At 42.6% G+C, this 19,491-nt stretch overlaps 1 protein-coding gene across 1 annotated transcript in view; it reads left to right on the forward strand.

Moving 5' to 3' along the window:
* The window catches only part of LOC141132135 (solute carrier family 23 member 1-like), a 420,625-nt gene that overhangs the window by 354,052 nt on the left and 47,082 nt on the right, over positions 1-19,491 (forward strand). Inside the window, exons 8-10 of the mRNA XM_073620201.1 lie at positions 4,992-5,245; positions 7,228-7,392; positions 14,608-14,716. Of these exons, the coding sequence (XP_073476302.1) occupies positions 4,992-5,245; positions 7,228-7,392; positions 14,608-14,716 (528 nt within the window). The remainder of the gene's footprint in view (positions 1-4,991; positions 5,246-7,227; positions 7,393-14,607; positions 14,717-19,491) is intronic.

Raw genomic sequence — 19,491 nt, forward strand, 5'->3', positions numbered from 1 at the left:
AGGACACCCGCTTCCAGCTTCTGAACCTACTATCCTTCCGGAAGCCCGTGCCTCCGCGTGCCCTCAGCCTCCTGTACCCATTTCGGGGGTCTGGGTGCGCGTGGTCGTAAGGGCGAGCCGCTCTCGGCATCTCGGCCTCGGTGAGTACTTGCCCGTGACACTTACACTGTAAGGGAGAACCCTGAAGACTCTGATGTAATGGGGAGCTCTGTGGACTCTGATTTAAGAGGGCACTCTGTCAGGCTCTGATGTAATGGGGCACACCAGCTGGATTCCAATGTAAAGGGACACTCCACTGGATTATGTTGTAAAGGGGCACTCTGCTGGATTCTGATATAAGAGGGCACTCTGCTGTAAGGTGGAACTCTGATGTGCAGTAAGGGGGCATTTTCCAGACTCTGATGTAAGGGGGGTACTCTTCGGACTCTGATGTAAGGTGGTGGCACTTTACTGATGTAAAGGAAAACTCTGATGTATGCTGGGGACTTTGGTGTAAGGGAGGACTCTGATGGAAATGTGGCACTCATCCTGACTGATGCACTCCATATGTTATTTTGTTTGTTACTTGCTCCTAACCCCTGTACTCTATACATTGTTTTATTGGATAATTGGTCATTATTGAGGGGGGGGGGTGACACCATGTTTTACCACACCAGGTGACACCAACCCTAGTGGCGCCACTGGCTGGTTGGCTACTATGCACAACTGCACCAGATTTTGCACTCTCCAGTTTTAGTAAATCAACCCCATTGGGTCTTGGCGTTCCTGAAAATTAATGTGTTGTCTCACTATAAACCATCAGCAACAATCAAACAAGCTTTACTAAGTAGACAAGTTACTAGACAAGTTTGTAACAACGTACTGTAGATTAGGAAAAATACATAGGACAATACAGTGCCTAGATTATAGGGCTTTTCTTCTCAGAAATTACTGTAGGTGCAGGAACTCAACCACAACCCCCAAAAACCCCCACCCCCACACACACACAACCTCCAAACCACATATACTGGGTGTGGTCAAATTTCACTAACAGTGGGAGGGTCTTAAAGGGGCATTAAATACTAGGAGTGCATTACGTACAGACTGCAGAGCTTGGGAGTGCGGAGTTTAGGAGCACACTACGTACAGAGTTTGGGGTGCGCTATACACAAAGTGCAGAGTTTAGCCTTCCTCCACAGTTGCTTACCTCTGTATCCCCCATCCACATCTCACTATAATCCCTCAGCTCTGGCATCTGCATGCAAACCCCCCTCTACTACCCCCCCATTAAAAGCTCCACAATCTTTCACATGTTTTACATTTGTTGCTGGCTCGAGTACCTCTCCACACACTGTCGGTGGCTCACTTGCAGGGAGATCATCCAGTGGGGGTGTCAGCATCCCTGGACACCTGCATCTCCCTTGTCCTCAACTTGCACTCAGTGGGAGCCGCTGGGAGACAAGCTTTCACTTGTAAACACAGAAGCCCGGCTTCTGACAATGGAGATTAGTAACGATGGTTAATATACAATGTGTATTTGCCCAAGCATCACAGGAGTAAGCAATCTCCCTCCTTCAGAACCTGTGCATGTGAAGTGCACCCTCAGCACTGCTGCTACAGGTCAAGAGAGAGTGCACTGTTTAAAGTTCACCTTTACAGAAAACTCTGTAAGGTGAACTTACACAGGTCCCCCTCCTCGCCCCCCCCCCCCCCCGGTCCCGCTGACCTGGATCGCAGCAATCTCCAGTTCTAAGCCCCGGTGTATGCGTTCCAGGTGTTCGTGTTTAGAAATGCCCTGAGCTGAATGACCAATCAGCAGCCACATAGCACGTCCTGTCAGCTATGGAGAAGACGCATGGCTGCAGAGAGGATTTCTAAGCCTCGGGCTCCTGCGCGGATATACCGGGGCTTTGAACCAGAGATTTCCGCAGTCCAGGTCAATGGGACCGGGGAGGGGGGTGAGGAGGGGGACCTGTGAAAGTTCACCGAGCAGATTTTTCTGTAAAGGTGAACTTACACTTTAAGAGTTTTCAACCAGAAGAGCACTTACCCCTGTGAGGCTGAGGGTGGGCACCTAATGTATAGTGTGTCCTTGCATCTAGGCAGAATGTGGCTGAACTCTACAGTGGACGTTTTTCAGACAGGCTTTAGGGGTACTGATCATGGCCTACAAAGATGGCACTTAAACCAAGCAAAACTTTGCAAAGCTTCAGTGTTTTTTTAACCTAACAGGGCCACATAGTCAAAAGGTGGACTTAGCCGCTAACAAAATATTTCACCAGTGATGCAGCCTAATAATTGGTAAATACCACCTTTGGACCCAGACCTCATGAGACACAAGTAGAAAAAAGAAAATGGCAGCTCTTATGGGGTTACTTCAGATCCACAGCTGGAAATCAGTAAGATGTTATGAAATAGTTTCCTCAGCTATTACATAAGGATTAATGACAAAGAGAAAGACACATTTCTAGTTCTTCTTAGACTGCCGCATCTGATTAGAAACAGAACATTCTTTTTCTTTTGAATAGCAGGAATGAAAGAACATCCTAGACTCTAATGTGGAATTTCCTTTGTAACTCTGAATGCAATAAAACGTATATATAAAAAATGGGGAATTTCATTAAGTTTGACCCTTTCAAAAATGCTGTAATGGAGAATAAAATTGTATGCTGAAAATAGTTCTGCACAGTAAAATACAACTATCATTCCATAGTAAGGTGCCCATCCAAGAGTTACCTATTGGAAATGCAACTACTCATTTTCTAGTTTAACTACCGACAGTTGTTTATTTGTTTTATGCATATATTTTACATAAGGCAACATGCACCCTGTATTTCTTGAGAAGCCTTTGTAGGAGAAAAGCAGCAGAAAAAACACACTAAAGCCATGTTTTTGCATGCGCGTTTATGTGTGTTCGAGGTTTTGGAGTTTATACATTCTGTTGGCCAGAATGTTATGTTTATTCTGGTCATTAGAATGTATTAATGTGCAAATGACCATAAATGCACATGCTTATGCACATTTTTCACCCCAAACACTCCTCTTCAGAATGTACAAGTGTTTTTTTTTTTTTTTTCCTGCTTCTAAACGCCTCTGTCTCTAAACTCCTGTAAATGCCTATGGTGGAGATTTACTAAAACTGGAGCACTCAGAATCTGGTACATAATCTGGTACAGCTGTGAATGGTAGCCAATCGGCTTCTAACATCAGCTTGTTCAATTTAACAATAAAACCTGGAAGCTGATTGGTTTCTATGCAGAATTGCACCAGATTTTGCAGTTTCCAGTTATAGTAAATCGACCCCTATGTGTGCATGGAGGGTCGTTTATAGGCAGAAAAAAACCCCCATCAAAAACGCATTTTTTGAGCTCAAGTGTGCATGGAGCCTAACAGAGTAAACCAGGCATCATTAAATGGCAGATCAAGGTCCACATCCAGTCTGATCCACTGTCCCACCTGGAGCGGCATGGTCCAGCCATTTAGGAGCCAGCTCTCTCCCTGAGCCATCACCACCGCTGACATTCCCACACCCTGCCATTGGGAGGCAAGACAGTTCTGGGTGAGGGCAGAGCTGCCAAGTTAACATTTTAGGTTAAGAAGCGGGTGATTGGTTGCCAGGCGTTCCTAGCAACAGGGGCGACCCATCCATTAAGGGCGCATGGGCGCCACCCCCCGTCCATCGCCGCCTCCCCTAGCCATGCGTCCAGCCCTTTCAGGACATCAGCGCATGGATTCCAATGCAGGGAGGCTGTTTTTTTGAAGCACCAATTAGAGCCAGAGGCTTCAATATAGGGTGGGCTTGGGTCGCAGAGAGTGGGCTCTGAGCCCACTAAGGTGTGTTATAACAGCGAATCAATACCAGCTAATCAGAAAGTGGGTTTTGACACCGGTCACCCGATCCTATTGGACGCCTAGGAGGAGTGGGCAGGAGCTGGAAGCCGCAATGGAGGAGAGAACTCAGAGCTTAGCCGTTGCACCACGCTGACTGCAACCCGCCATGATGGGGTAAGTGCCGGACCAACCGGCAAACAGCAGGGGAGGTGGTTTTTGCAGCCCCCCCCCAAAAAAAACCACCAGCCGTGTTTAGTAATTAACAAGAAAAGTTGTGCAGCTCTGGTGCTCCTTTCAGAACTCTCCTGCCTCCTAATGTCAGCTGTGTCTGTCGCTCTCAGCCCTGTCTAAGGTAATACAGGGGAGAGGGGATGGGGAGGAAGCCAGCAGGAGTCTGAAGCAGGAGCTAGGTAATATAAAAGGGGGGAGGGGGCAGAGGACAGCAATGCAAACTGTATGAAAGAGGGCTAAGGAATGTAAAAGGAATACAGGGTGATGTGCAGGGGGGACTGAGAATACTAATGTATTAATGGGATTTTTATGTGAAGGATCTGAGGTTACGTTTACATTATTGCAACCTGCGTTGTGCATGTAGGCAGCTCATTCATTTCAATGGGCTGCCTTACATGCAGAAAAGCAGAAAAAATAATTCCCTGACCCTATTTTAAATTGTGCCTCCTCTGAGCTGCATGGGCCTGCAGCAGCATGTGGTTTGGCGCTTGTGGAAATACACTGCATTTGCCGATGCACGGAGGTGCTATTAGTAATCAAACATGCTATTCGGACCTCTGCGGGAATACAGTTTTACTGACTGGACATCCATGGATTTTAATTCAATACCCCAGGAGTAAACTAAGATGGGGTTAAAGAACGGTTTTAGGTTATTCCAAAAACGATTATTTCCTAAAAGCAAACTTCCTATGTGTGGTGTTACATTCAGCTCTTCCCTTAAACCCAGAGAGCATCCACAGTTAAGTGACTGATTTTTTGGAATTGATTTATGTATATAAAAATGTAGTTTCTTTCCTTTGGGATATAAATAGTATTGTATGAACCCTTCACTAACATGGGTCAATAAATTCAGAATGCCAGCAGGTAAATTCTTACAAATGTTCTCAATTTTTCGTTTTATAAATCGTTTCATAATTTTAATGATTTATTCTCTTTTATTTACTTTGTAGGTCAATGGGGATGTCCAACAATTAGCCTTTCCTCTGTGTTGGGAATGATATCAGGAGTTCTGTCCTCCACTGTTGAGTCAGTTGGTGATTATTACACATGTTCAAGATTATCAGGAGCTCCAATCCCACCAATACATGCTTTAAATCGGGGAATAGGAATGGAAGGGATTGGATGCATTTTGGCAGGCATTTGGGGAACAGGAAATGGAACTACCTCATACAGCCAGAATATTGCAGCTTTGGGGATAACAAAGGTGAATTAACATTTTGAAAGTATTTACACTATTTAAATTGTAAAAGATACTTCAGTTCAGAGTTTTGAATTAACATTTTGAAAGTATTTACACTATTTAAATTGTAAAAGATACTTCAGCTCAGAGTTTTGAATAGGCTGTTTTGGCAAAGATAAGAAAATAATCCCCTCTGCTGTCATGTCACCCAATTTGTTACCTGGCCATTTAATTTAATTTTTTAAAATTTATATCTTAGGTGAGAATGCATTTAACAATATCAGGGGCTGCAAAATGTGGGCGAAGAAAGAATTGAAAATGACAATATACAGTTTAAAAAAAAAAAAATGGCTTAAAGGGTAACTAGTAAAACAGGGCCTAGAAAGGAGTCACAGTGAGCACAAGGATGGACAGCGGTTAGTTAATAATTGATAGGTGGAGATGGAAAGAGTAGAGGCTTTAACTAACAGGTTTTCACAGATATTTTCAATCAAGTGGAGGATACAGAATCAATTGGAGGGTTATTAATTAGCAATTTAGTGATACCACTGGGTTCATTTTATTTTTTAAGGGTAAATATAATAGTTTTATTCAAATTTAAACAATATTTTTTAACGTAATAAAGACACTCTTAAGAAGGAAAGGCAGCATTTTAAAAATACTTGTATTTATTTATTACGGGCATTTATAAAAGAATAAACAGAAAAGTCAGTGCTACTACCCATACACTACATAGATAGCAGAGCTCCCAGGTGCTCGATCCAGAGTCGCTGGCTCAGGTAGAGTAATGTAGAAAAAATGATCCGCACTCCAGTTTCTATTGACCTGGCTGTTACCGCCAGATATTTGGCCCGTGTGTCTACAACCCTTAAGTTTAACGGTTATCTAATTTATCACAGTGCTTTCGGTGGCTCAGTGCTTACTGTTTCAGCTTTACAGCACTGGGTTTCTGGGTTTAAATAACAGCGAAGAAGGTGTTTGCATGTTCTCCCCATATTTGCGTAGGTTTCCTCATATTTTCCAAAGATATGCTGATTTTATTTAATTTGCTGCTGTCTAAATTGGCTCTAGTATGTGTATGTGAAAAGAGGACCATGGATTGTAAGTTCTTTAAAGGCAGGGACTGATGTGAGTGTACAGCATGAAAATCACAGTTTAAATTGTTGGTTCTTTTATAAATGTAGAAAAAATTATCTGCACTCCAGTTGTTGCTCTTAAAATGTCTTCATTTTATTGAATAGCCACAGTGAACAAACGCAGATTAAATTAGTAGACGCGTTTCAGCCTATAAAGCCTTAGTCATAACTAACTATGACTAAGGCCTCATAGGCTGTAACACGTCAACTGACTTAATCTGCGTTTGTTCACTGTGGCTATTCAATAAAATGAAGAAATTTTAAGAGCAACAACCGGAGTGCGGATCATTTTTTCTACATTTATAAAAGAACCAACAATTTAAACTGTGATTTTCATACTGTACACTCACATCAGTCCCTGCCTTTAAAGAACTTACAATCCATGGTCCTCTTTTCACATACACATACTAGAGCCAATGTAGACAGCAGCAAATTAAATAAAATCAGCATATCTTTGGAATATATGAGGAAACCTACGCAAATATGGGGAGAACATGCAAACACCTTCTTGGCTGTTATTTAAACCCAGAAACCCAGTGCTGTAAAGCTGAAACAGTAAGCACTGAGCCACTGAAAGCACTGTGATAAATTAGATAACCATTAAACTTAAGAGTTGTAGAGACACGGGCCAAATATCTTATAACATAGATAAGATAAGGTAGTCTCACAGATATGCACAGTTATAGTCTGAAAATGGGCCAGGGTAGATGCAATTTTTGGAAGCATATGCAAACAATTCAAGTCTCCCATAATCCCCAGTTTTTTATAACTTGTAACCAGTTTGCTTTAAAGCATAAGATAGACAAAAGACAAGCATAGCTTTCACATAATACAATATATTCTTATACTTTTCTTGTTAATGTTTTCTAGGTTGGAAGCCGTTTAGTAATGCAGACAGCAGGAATCCTTTTAATTATTCTTGGATTGTTTGGTAAATTTGGTGCTATTTTTATTACAATTCCAGAACCAGTAATTGGAGGAATGTTTATGGTGATGTTTGGAATGATTGCTGCAGTGGGTATTTCAAATCTCCAGGTAAAATGATTTATACAATACTCAGCTATAATAATCATTTAATTTAATTTAACTTGCCCTCCTGAAGATTTACCCCCTTCATGACCAGCCCATTTTTTGCTTTGCTGCACTGCGCTATTTTAACTGACAATTGCGCAGTCATGCAATGCTGTACCCAAACAAAATGTATATGTTTTTTACACAAATAGAGCTTTCCTTTGGTGGTATTTGGGCATTATGGGTTTTTTAAATTTCTTTATTATATAAAAGAAAAAAGACTGACAATTTTGAAAAAAAATACTTTCTGCTATAAAACATGTCCCATAAAGAAAAAAATCTAATCTTAATATATTTTGGCCAAAATGTAGTCTGCTATATGTCTTTGGTAAAAAAAAAAAAAAATCCAGATAATATATATTGATTGGTTTGTTTAAAAGTTATAGTTTCTACAAACTATGGGATATATACTGGAATTTTTATAGATTTTTTTTTTTAATATACTAGTAATGGCGGTGAACAGTGATTTATAATGGGACTGTGATAGTGCAGTGGCCAATCTGACACTGACACTGTGTGGGAACTAACTAACTACCACTGACATCACCAGTGCCATTATTACATCTAATAATATGCACTGTCACTGTACATCTAGGGAGATCAAGGGGTAAATATGTGTCTAACAAGTGTTTATGTGTGTACTGTGTGCTGCTTTTACTGGGTATCTAACTGTTTTCATTCCCTGCTTAGCAATCTAAATCCAATGTCACCAAACACAGCTCTATGCTGTGTACACTCACAGAGCTGTGTTCTGAGAGACTCAGAGCCGATCGCCGGGTGCCAATGGTCAATCACTGGCTGGGATGCGGTGATCGTCATGTGCTGTGATGAATCACAGCACAGCAGGACAGGCGCGTGCGTGCACATATAATTACGTGATGCTGAGCAGAGCGGCCCTAAAGCTACATGGGGCAGTCATTAAGCAGTTAAGAGAGTGCTATGTTTTTCAACAGTTTTTGTTGCCTTGTGTTATGGTTTATAGTGGTATACTAAACTGTATACATTATTATTAATATTTTAAAGTCTATCTCCAAAAAAAAAAAATGTTTTTTATTGATGTCCTCAGTGTTGAGATTTCTGCTTAATTCCTGTTCCGGTAAAACCAGGAAAAGTAATGAGAAGGTACAGGTGTCACTTGGACAGGAAGACACAAAGAGAAATAAAAACCTGTCAGAACTTCTGTCCTCTCCCCAGTTTAGCAAATAATTGTGCTCCTGTCATTGTCTCTGTCACCTTCAAAGAGATACCCCATCAATTCCTGGTTTGTCAATTCTCACCTGGAAAGGAAGTGAAAATAAAATCTCCCCAACAGGGACACAGACAGCAATAAAAACCTGACATAGCTTTTCACCCTTCCCACCTCTGTACAAAACTAAAAGAAAAAGTTTTGGCTGGTGTTGGACTTTAAAGCACAGTTTTTATAAACACTTTGCATAAATTGATTTGCAGAATGCTTATCAGATCATTTCACCTATTTGTAACATGTTTAACTTCCAATAAATATTCTTGGAATTAATTGACCTCAGGATTAAAACTGAAATGTATGCCGAACAGGAAAAATCAAAAGTGCCCATTTTGAAGGCTTATATGCAAGTCATTGGCCATAAAAGGGATATGGAGGTCAGGGTACTGCGCTGGGGGACATGTATAAATAAAAAATTATAATTTTTTCAGGAGCAGTGATTTTAATTATGCAACAACAAAAATGTAAAATTCTTTTAAAAATAGTGTTTGGGGGGTCCCCTTCATGTGCCTGTAAAGTGGCACATCTGTAGCATGCATAAAACATGCTGCAGCAAAAATGGCATTGCTAAAGAAAAAAACAAGTCAAATCACATTTAAAATGACTCGCATTTACAATTGCTGGCATCTGGCTATTGAAAAAATAAAGAAAAAAACATTGTAGGGTCCCCCCTAGTCCATACCAGGCCTTCGCCATTTAAAAAAAAAATTGACGTGGGGTTCCCCTCCAAATCCATACCAGACCCAAAGGAACCGTACACTGTTTTTTTTTCTTTATATTTTACCATCACCTTTTTTTATTGTTCAGCTGTTAGTGAGGAAACCCATTGACAGATGATGAGATACAGAATTTTATTGATCTCTGTGGGCAACATCCCCAGATTTGTTCCCATGTTATTTTCTTAGTTTTTATAAATATGAAATTCATTTTATTAACCTATATATTTTACTCCAAGAAACTGTGTTTAAAACTGTGTTTAAAAGAAAAAGTATCTTTCAGTAATGGCTCCTGCTTTTTTTTCCAAACATACAGAGAAATCACTCCAAAAAAAACAAAAAGGTTGTGTTGCCCAATGCCATCACTCTCATGGGTGACTCATCAGAGGATAATGATATGGTCTGAAGCCCTATTCTCCTTAGTAATCCCTTTCTGGTCCACCTTCTCCGTGACCAGATAATCTCATTAGTAGTCAGCAGTCAAAATGTAATAAAAAGACTTCATTGTGATATTACTTAAAATCAACTCACATTGCATTTAGGTGCAAAACCGTGAGGGTTTACAACCCCTTTAACTCAAAGGTCATTCAACAGAGTGGATTATTTTTTAAGCTATTTTCACTGTAACGTGTTTTGAAAAAAAAGACATGGTTCACTATAAGAAATTGAAAGACTTTTTTTTTTTCTAATTTTATACACATTTGCTGGCCATGCTGGTGACATCATTGGTTGTTAAGGACATTGCAGTGCCTTAACCCACTGGCATCCTTAACAACCAGTGAGAGCCAAAAGCTGTCAAGTATAATGACGGTAGTATTAAAACTATTATGCATGATGTTTGGCTTAGGGCAAACTTGTAAACGTTATTGGAGCTCGTCCGAATGCCCAAATAATCTAAACCAAACCATAAGCTCATCCCTAGCGTTAACCTCAAAAAAGCAGAGTAGCTGTTGGCAGATGTGGAAAGTTATCAAATCATTGAGGACCTGCTCTTGGCTGCTCTGCCCATTTATGCACCATGCCAGAGGCAATCATTGCTTGTAAAACCCAAAAACCTATCTACTTATCCATGACCAGAGAGGGCTCCCAGGGTCGCACCACAGGCGGAGCAGTGGTCTTGACCCCGCATGAACTGTTGGCACTGTGGTGAACCAGGTAACATCTATGTCTCCAGTTCAAATTAAGGAGAGCTTATGCAGCCTGACCTGATGCCTCTACCTGTATGCAAGACCCATGTATACCTTTACTTGACCAGCCTGGCTGTGTGGCAAAATTGCTGGTAAGTCAATCCTGGCGCTAATGGACTCCAGCATTGTAATCACCTTGATTGATGCAGGCCTGGTAAGCACAAGAGACTGTTACTAATTAACTCGATACTTAACATACTAATTATGTTGATGTCTTCCAAAACATCAAACTTTATTCTAAAGCCTAATCATTGCACTCCATCGCTGCAAGCTCTATTAAGTTCATTAAAGGATAAGTTCACCTTTTGTAACATGTTACATCCATATTCAGGGTGTAACTTGTAACATGTTACTTTTGCAGCAGCCCCGAACCCCCTCCTCCTGATCCCCCATTATTACAGCAGGCCGGGGGTCCTCTCCCTGCACCTACTGTCACAATTAAAAAAAATGTGGCCTTGAGGGGCTCCACCCACCCGGCTGCATCATTCATTCAGAGTTCTGTAGCTATAGAATCAGATTGCAGATCGCAACATCTGATTGTTCGGTCATCCGATGCTCCAGGACTAGAACTACAGCTCTGTGCCGTTCTAGTCCAGTTGTGATAGCTCAGAACAAACACCAGGCAGGCTGTATGTAAGCTCAACCACGAATCTCACTTTATTGACAGGAATACATTATTTATACAATAAAAGAGGAGGTGCAGACCTCCTGCTCATATTACTCTAACAATACAGCTGTAACCTAATTAACCTAATTAACCTAATTAACATGAGCTAATTAACTAATCCCTTTAGACAGCCTAGATGACTCAGACATGACCTTTAGGCCAGACTGGCCGTCTTGTAGTTCAGAAAATCCAATCAACATTATCACAATCAACATAGACTCTTCTTCACACAATAGCAGAGTTAATTAACACAAACAACAATGGGGATCTAATGACTCTTAGATCCCATACTAGAGACTTATTTACAATACACATTTTAGCAGACCACAGACAGACAGGTGCTGGAATTTACATCAGCATCTCCTAACAGTATCTGTCCCAGCATTATGAATCAGCCACTATTCCAATATGGCAAATCCAGGGTCCCCAGAGTCTGTGTGTCCTGGGGGACCAGGACCCGAATCCACAGTAATACCACCTCAAGGGTCCCCAGACATACAGCTCACAAAGAGCACCGTTCCCCCAAATGCAAGGGCACACGATCGATCGGCAAGAGGCTAGCATACAGTCCCCTCCAAAAGTCTCTCTCCCGGCTAGGTCTGTCACATTTCTCCCCTTTTGGCAGGAGACTAACACAGGAGGAGACCCCAGACGGGTTGACTCCGAAGTTAGTCAGTAGTTCCAGTCCTCTAATGCCTGTACCCACATAGTACCCCAAACAAATTGTTCCAAACAAAGCATTACTCACCCAGCCAACCTCTGCCTCTCTCAGAGAACATATCTGCCACTGGGGAGAAGCCTGGCCTGGCACTTCTCCCTGGAGTCCTTTCTGCCGCTGGAGAGAAGACAGGGTGTCTGGGCTCACTCCGTCGTGCTGTTGGGGATCTGGGCCGACTGCCCAGCATCCCTAGGGTATACAGGTGGAGACTGAAGTCCCATCCACCTTCACAGGACATCCATCCTCTGTTAGTTGAAGGCAGAGTCCAGCAGTACTCGGCCCTGTTGCCAGCCCTTCTGCTGGTCTGGCTAACTGTTGGGGAGGGACGACAAACACCTCCTCTCCCTTCTCCCCCTGTATCCTGATCTGCTGCTGGGAAGTGACCACCTCCTTCTCACCCTGAGCCTCCGGAACCACCGCAGGTGTAGGGCAGAGATCTTGGACCCTCTGTCCGGTTGCCAGCGCTTCAGCTGGGGAAGTTCCTTGTAACTTCACAGATACTTCTGTTGGTGCTGGGCAGAGCACAGTGAAGTTTGGCCCTAATAACAGCTCTTCTTCTGCTGGAGGCTCACCAGGTTGTTCTTCCTCAGCAGAAAAGTCTATCAAATCCCCTGTCTCTGCAACTGGTGTCTGGGGATAAAGGTTCACCATCTCCTCTCCGTGGAACCCAGAAGATGCTATCAGTGTTGGGCAGAGGTTAGCAGAGCTCTGCCCTGTTGTCAGCACTTCAGGTTTGGGGACGGCAATCTTCAGATTTTCCACTGCCGATTCTCTGGCATTCTGCTGGACAGGCACATTCCTCCATCCAAGATCATCCAATGCAGAAACAGGTTCATCAAGGTCAGTCAGCACTTGATGCATCTGCCATAAGACCTCCGCCTCCATAGCTGCGGGGGGCAGGTTGGCAAAGCACACTGTTACTCTGCCACATTGTCAACTCTTCAGCCAGGATTTCAGAGTTGTCAACTGGTATTTCCTGATAGTCCAGGCAAAGGGAGGACCACCCTGCTGCTGAGCAGAGTCTAACAGCTGTTTGTAGGCGATCTCCAGCTCCCATTCCTGAACGGCCAGAAACTCCAAATCTTCCTGTGCCCAGTGCACTTCTAAGACATTCAGTCTCCGCTCTCTGTGCTCCATTATTTCCTCCAAACGCCACTCCCGATCACTCCCAAAGTCAGGGTCCCTAGACAGCCTCCAGTACAACAATCCCAGGCCATCATAGTCAAAGCCTTCCGTGGGGCTGTCATCCGTTGTCCACGGGCACACTTGGGCTACATACCACCGGAGGGCTCTGTAGCTCTCGTCCAACCGCATTTCTGCCCGGATCAGTCTGCTTAACTCAGCTGTCCACTCCTGATTCGGATGTTCCCCCAATAACAGCAATCGTACTTCATACTGCGACCAGTACCTTACATGGATGGAGGGGAGAACTTTTCCCTGGTTTCGCTGCTCATGGGCTAGCGCTTCCTTCCAGAGTTTGCAGCGGATAGAATCAAACCATCCTCGCAGGACCTGCTCTGATACTGGTCCTCTGTGTATCTGCATCTCTCGCAACCTCCTTCTGAATTCCTCATCCATGGTGGCTGGTATTTCTCCTCTCCTGCTATCCTGCTACCTTGGATCCAGGTGATGGTTTGGATGTGTTCACGGCAAGGAAGCACGATCCCACCATTCCCTCCATGGCCCATAAGTAAGTCTTTCAGCGTTGCTCTCCTGCAGGCTGGTTTGGAGTGTCCCAGTAACTGGAAAGCTAATCCCACGGCTGCCAACCAATGTAACGAGCCCCTTGCTCGCTCGGTTCCACTCTCCCGGCTAGGTCTGTCACAGCTTGTAGTTCCCAATGAACTATTTGGGAGCTGTTGGCCACTCTAGGTAGTTCATTGATGCCTCCTGTATTGTGTAACTGCCTGCCCATACGAGGTATGAGCAGACAGATTCACTGACAGTCTGTAGGAGCCTGAAATTGCGTTGTGGGTGCTATAATATACAGGCTCCTAATGAAAATAAAAATAAATGCACACTTTTTTATCTGCAAAAGGATGTGCTTTTATTTTTTCCGTACAAAAGTGAACTGGTCCTTTAAACAGTACTTGCCCTGAGAAAACATTAAGGCTCCCTTTGTTTTTCCAGGCATGCCTCTTGAGCTTGTCCATGGAGTTCTGACCACAGCAAGACCTTATCTTGTGACATTGTTTCACACTGCCATCACTTTGCAGCACATTCCCTTTTTTATTGGCTATTCTTTACCAGGACAGAGGTTTAGTGAACAGGGTACATAGCCATTCATAGGGGTTGATTTACTAAAAGCAAATATGCTATTCACTTTGCAAGGGAAGTTGCACTTTGCAAATACATTTCCCCAGAGCTTAGTGAATGTGGTGAAATTTAACTTTTCAAAGAATCTACAATCGTGTACAAGGAAAATGTAAAAAAAACAGCATTTTTAGGTGATTGAAGTCCTTAGGCTCCTGAAAAAAATTCTCTTGTAAAGTGAAAAGTGTGTTTGCCCTAGTGAAACAGCCCCAACGTGTTTAATATTGTTTTGTAAGAGAACATTATTATTGTTTCTTAACATTTGTAGCTTCAAATAACTAATACAAATATTAAACGAGTAATTATATAATTGACGCACATTCTCCTTTTTTCAGTATGTCGATTTAAACTCCTCAAGAAATCTGTTTGTCTTGGGATTTTCCATGTTTTCCGGCCTTGTTATTCCAACATGGCTAGCAGATAATCCAGGTATTATCAGTACAGGTACGTAGCATCAGTATATATTATTGTAGGATATATTCCTAGTACATGATAGTCTGTTTGTCTATGTTTTATAATATGTTGAAATGAAGTGAGTTTCAGCTGTTACTGAAAGAGGCACACTAAAATATTCTTCAGGCCTTACAGTATATTTGTGTCTATGCACAGTAGCATAACTACCAACATAACAGTCAACATAGCTTTTGCAGAACCTGGGGTCAGGGGCCCTAGTCAGACTTGAGTTTCAAGTGACGTTCTTTCTGCAGATGTTAGCTATTGTCAGTGTCTGTGATATTCTATCCTACGTTTGAAGCTGTGGTCAAGAAATATGAATTTCATTTTAAGTGTACAGCTGTAAGCTCACCTTACTTCAGTTCAGAATTCAGCTTTAAGGAAGACAGATTTTTCTGAGTACTTATCCACCAACCTAGACCAATTTCATTTTTGGCTAACATGCAGGATTATTGTATCTGGGAAGGTGTCATTTTCTGTGAGTAGCTTGCAGAAACACAGGACTGTGCCCTTCCTCTGGACTGGGACACAATGAGCTGGGCCTGGATCTAGGTGGGTGCTGGGGCGGGATGTGCCCCCCCCCCCAGATTTTAGTTGTGCTCCCCCCCCAGGTGTCTAATGGCCCGTACACACGGTCGGATTTTCCGATGGAAAATGTCCGATCGGAGCGTGTTGTCGGAAATTCCGACCGTGTGTGGGCTCCATTGGACATTTTCCATCAGATTTTCCGACACACAAAGTTGGAGAGCAGGAGATAAAATTTTCCGACAACAAAATCCGTTGTCGGAAATTCCGATCGTGTGTACACAAATCCGACGGACAAAGTGCCACGCATGCTCAGAATAAATAAAGAGATGAAAGCTATTGGCCACTGCCCCGTTTATAGTCCCGACGTACGTGTTTTACGTCACCGCGTTCAGAACGATCGGATTTTCCGACAACTTTGTGTGACCGTGTGTATGCAAGACAAGTTTGAGCCAACATCCGTCGGAAAAAATCCATGGATTTTGTTGTCGGAATGTCCGAACAAAGTCCGACCGTGTGTACGCCCTATAAGAGTGCATGAGGTATTCTGATGGGTCAGTTGACATAAGGTGGACTCTAATGGGGACAGTTGATGTAAGAAACAGTCTGATGGGCACAGTGAATGTAAGGGGAACTCTGATGGGGACACTTGATGTAATGGGGACTCTGATGCGGACAGTTGACATAAGGGAGCACTCTCATAGGGACAGTTGATGTAAGGGGACATTCTAATGGGACATTTGATTTAAGGGGACACTCTGATGTTATAAGAATAGAAAAATTACGCATAAATCTAGTAAGCTGCCAACATCTCCACTAGACATAAAGTGTAGATACAGAAAAAATAAATATAAAAAAGCTGAAACACAGACCAAAGTTCACCTTTGATGTGGATCTCTGCACCTTATGGAACTCATGTTCTGATTGTGGATCCCCTCTGTTGAAGTGCCCCATTCGCAGATCATCAACTTTGCATGCTGAATCCTGTTGAGGTTATTCCTCATGAATGCCTGTTTGACTCCTATGCTGTATAGCATACGAGTCCACCAAGTCTGGTAAGCGTGCCACCTTATCCTTTGTTTATACACAACATTCAGTTTGACTTCACCGGGAGGAGTGTGAGTGACTTTTCCCTACACAAGATTCAGCTTTGAGCTGCATTATCTTGTTTATTCTAGAACTTTTGTATGTTTTTGATTCCTTCACTTTTGGAACATCCATCTTGAGTTCATTTTGTTCATATACAACATATATTGTTATATTAATTTATATAATATTGTTGCTTCTGGTATATTCATCTTTTTTCTTGTTTATATTTTTTTGTCACTAACAATATTTGACACTCTGACGTTGACAGTTGATGTAAGGAGGTACTCTGATGCAGACAGCTGATACAAGTGGGCACTCTGATAGAAACATCCAATGTAAGGGGTCACTGTGATGGAGACACCTGATACAAGGGGGCACTCTGATGGGGACACCTGATGTAAGAGGGAACTCTGATAGAGACACTTGGTATAAGGAGGCACGGCTTAAACTTGAAGGACAAGAGCCACGGGGGGAGGAGCTCTGACATGTAGCAGCCAGCGCCTGGACATCGGAGCCCCGTCTCGTCTCCACCCATCCATCTGAAATTCCCGCCACCAGAGGAGAGAGAGTGAGTTGTGAGGGGAGGCAACGGCTAGAGAAGCTGGCCGTGCAACGGAGAACAGGACCGCTCGGGACATCCACGGCAACCGCCGCTCTTGCACACACTCTCCGATACATGGATATCCTCATCTAAAGGCTAGTGCAGGCGTGTGTCCCCACTGCCTTTTTCTCCCCCCCCCCACCTTCCTCCGGCTTAGTTTGGCATTTTTTTTTCCACCTGGAGGATACGTGACACACTGCAGAAACACCTGGAAAGGTCCTGCACCTGGGGACGGAGGGCTGGATGCTGCGGGAGCCAGGTTTTCCCTCGCTGTCTGCGGGGCTTACAAGGAGATCCCGAGATGCTGGGTACAGGACATGCCCCCCACGCGACTACTCTGCTGTATGGAATGAAGAAGCTAGGGGTTGTGGTAGGACTATACTAATTAAGGAAAGTAAAGTATAAAGTATAAATGACCTACTTGTCTCGAACTGAATAAACTGAACTGTTTGCTGCATGAGAGAAATATGTAAAGCAGTGGAAAATCCTACTATTTCATATTGCAAAGGGTTGAGTGCAGTCAAACCTCTCCCTTTTTTTGTTTGTTTTTGGTTTCTCCTCTTTTAAAGGAAAGTCTGTTATTTAGCGATAACAGTGATGATAATCCTGGCTAAATACAGAGAAACAAAGACTGCTTAGAACTGCTATTGCCTGCTGCTAATGAATTGTTTGCTGAACAATTTGCTATTGAGAGACGATAATTTTTGCTAATTACAGAGGAATAAAGCAAGGAATGCGTAAATCTGTTATTACCTGCAGCTAACGGATCTATCTGCAGCAAGAGAAAAGTGTGTAAAGCAGTAGAAAGACGTTTCCCTCTGATAGGCTCTCATAAGAGGTTGTCAAGAGGTTGAAAACTGATAACTAATGTCAGGATTGTTGAAGGCTGGGAAGGGCTCTCTCTGGTGAGCTTTGCTATTCTCCCACAGAAGGGGGATAAATGTGACTGCTTTCTTTTTTCTTTTTTTTTCTTTTTTGAAACTATTTACTATTTGAAGAACACTGTGGTTTTCCCTTGAAGACCCCCAGCTCTGCTAATTGTTGCTGCTGATAAGTTCAACGTACAGGTAGCGGCCAATGTATGCTGTATGCTGATAACTATTGCTGCTGCTTATTGATAATTGCTGCAGAATGTTATCGCTACTTCTTGAGGGGGCTACTTCTTGACAAAAGACTGTCGTTAATAATCAATGCCTCCTGTTGATACTTAAGGTTACCTGCTCATAAATGGTGTAGGCCTGTGAATGACTCCTCTGAATGTGTGTCTTGACATCTGGACAATCTACTTGTAACTTTCTTGTTAATTTCTACTACTTCCTGCTAATTGCTGCTGTTTGCCTGTGTATATGTGCACATCCCCCTGATGAAGACACGTGATCCTGTGTCGAACATGCGTAGGGGAGGGGCCAGGACGGAGCACGGAGCCTTTCACTCCACTGAGATGCACAGCTTATCCCTCCTGACAGGCAAACTTCGAGGCAAACTTTGGAGAATGTTATCAGATTGGTGCACTTCACCTTGCAAATGTGAGTACTCTAATGTGGGGAGCTTTTATTCCAATAAACATTTATAAACGATATCACACTATCCAGTTTTTCTTTTTCTTTTCCTTTATTCCTAACTGTGGAGCTGCTGCCGAATACTGTGTATCTGGATTCCATCACTGAGCCGTGGGATGGCTCATAAGCGTGTTTAGATTCAGTCTCACAGCTGAGTCGCACGCTCTGAGGTGAGCTGTCCCTGGGGGGGGGGGGGGTCACTGGATGGCACTTGAGCATGGAATTCTGAGCACTAAGCACTAAGATTAATGCACGCACGCTGGATTTTTATGAACTGTTTTTATGGACTTTATGTGCATTTCTTTCATAAATTGGACTTTAATAACCACGTATCACATCTTGGATTTGATATTCACACTCATCGTGTGGCACTTGCCACTTTGTTGTATTTTTTGCACTTATCACTGTGATATTATTTATATATATTTTTTACACGGTAAAATTCAGATTATATAAATAATTTTTCATTTATTATATATACAGTTAGTAGTTTTGCACCTCATAATCACTTTTAAAAAAGAAAAAAAAGAAAGAAACATTTTTTTTATACATATATCCTTTGTGCCTTGCTGAGACTGGATAAGCCGCTTATGCAGTATTTTCAGTATACCTCATATGCATTAATGATCTCCAGATTGACATTTTCATCTTAGCGCAGCATATCTTTTGTATACATTGTATTGCACGGCATATGAAACGTGTTCTGCGCGGGCAGCTAGGTGATTTCCACATTTGAGACAATATACTATTGTGGCTCGCAATATCCCCTTTTATCTATCTAATTGCTGCTGTTTGCCTGTGTATATGTGCCTGTGAATACAGTAATCTATCAATTCATAAACCGCTGAAGAAGGGGTAAAGACTGTAGCTACCTGCTGGAAATACTCCTTCTAACTGGAGACAACTATTGCTACACATTCTGCCAAATCTTAACGAATAATCACTGTTACATATTTTGTTATTTTTTATAAAGAATAGCTGAAGACAGTTGT

This window comes from Aquarana catesbeiana, linkage group LG03 (assembly GCF_042186555.1).
Source record: "Aquarana catesbeiana isolate 2022-GZ linkage group LG03, ASM4218655v1, whole genome shotgun sequence".
Classification (NCBI taxonomy): Eukaryota; Metazoa; Chordata; class Amphibia; order Anura; family Ranidae; genus Aquarana; species Aquarana catesbeiana.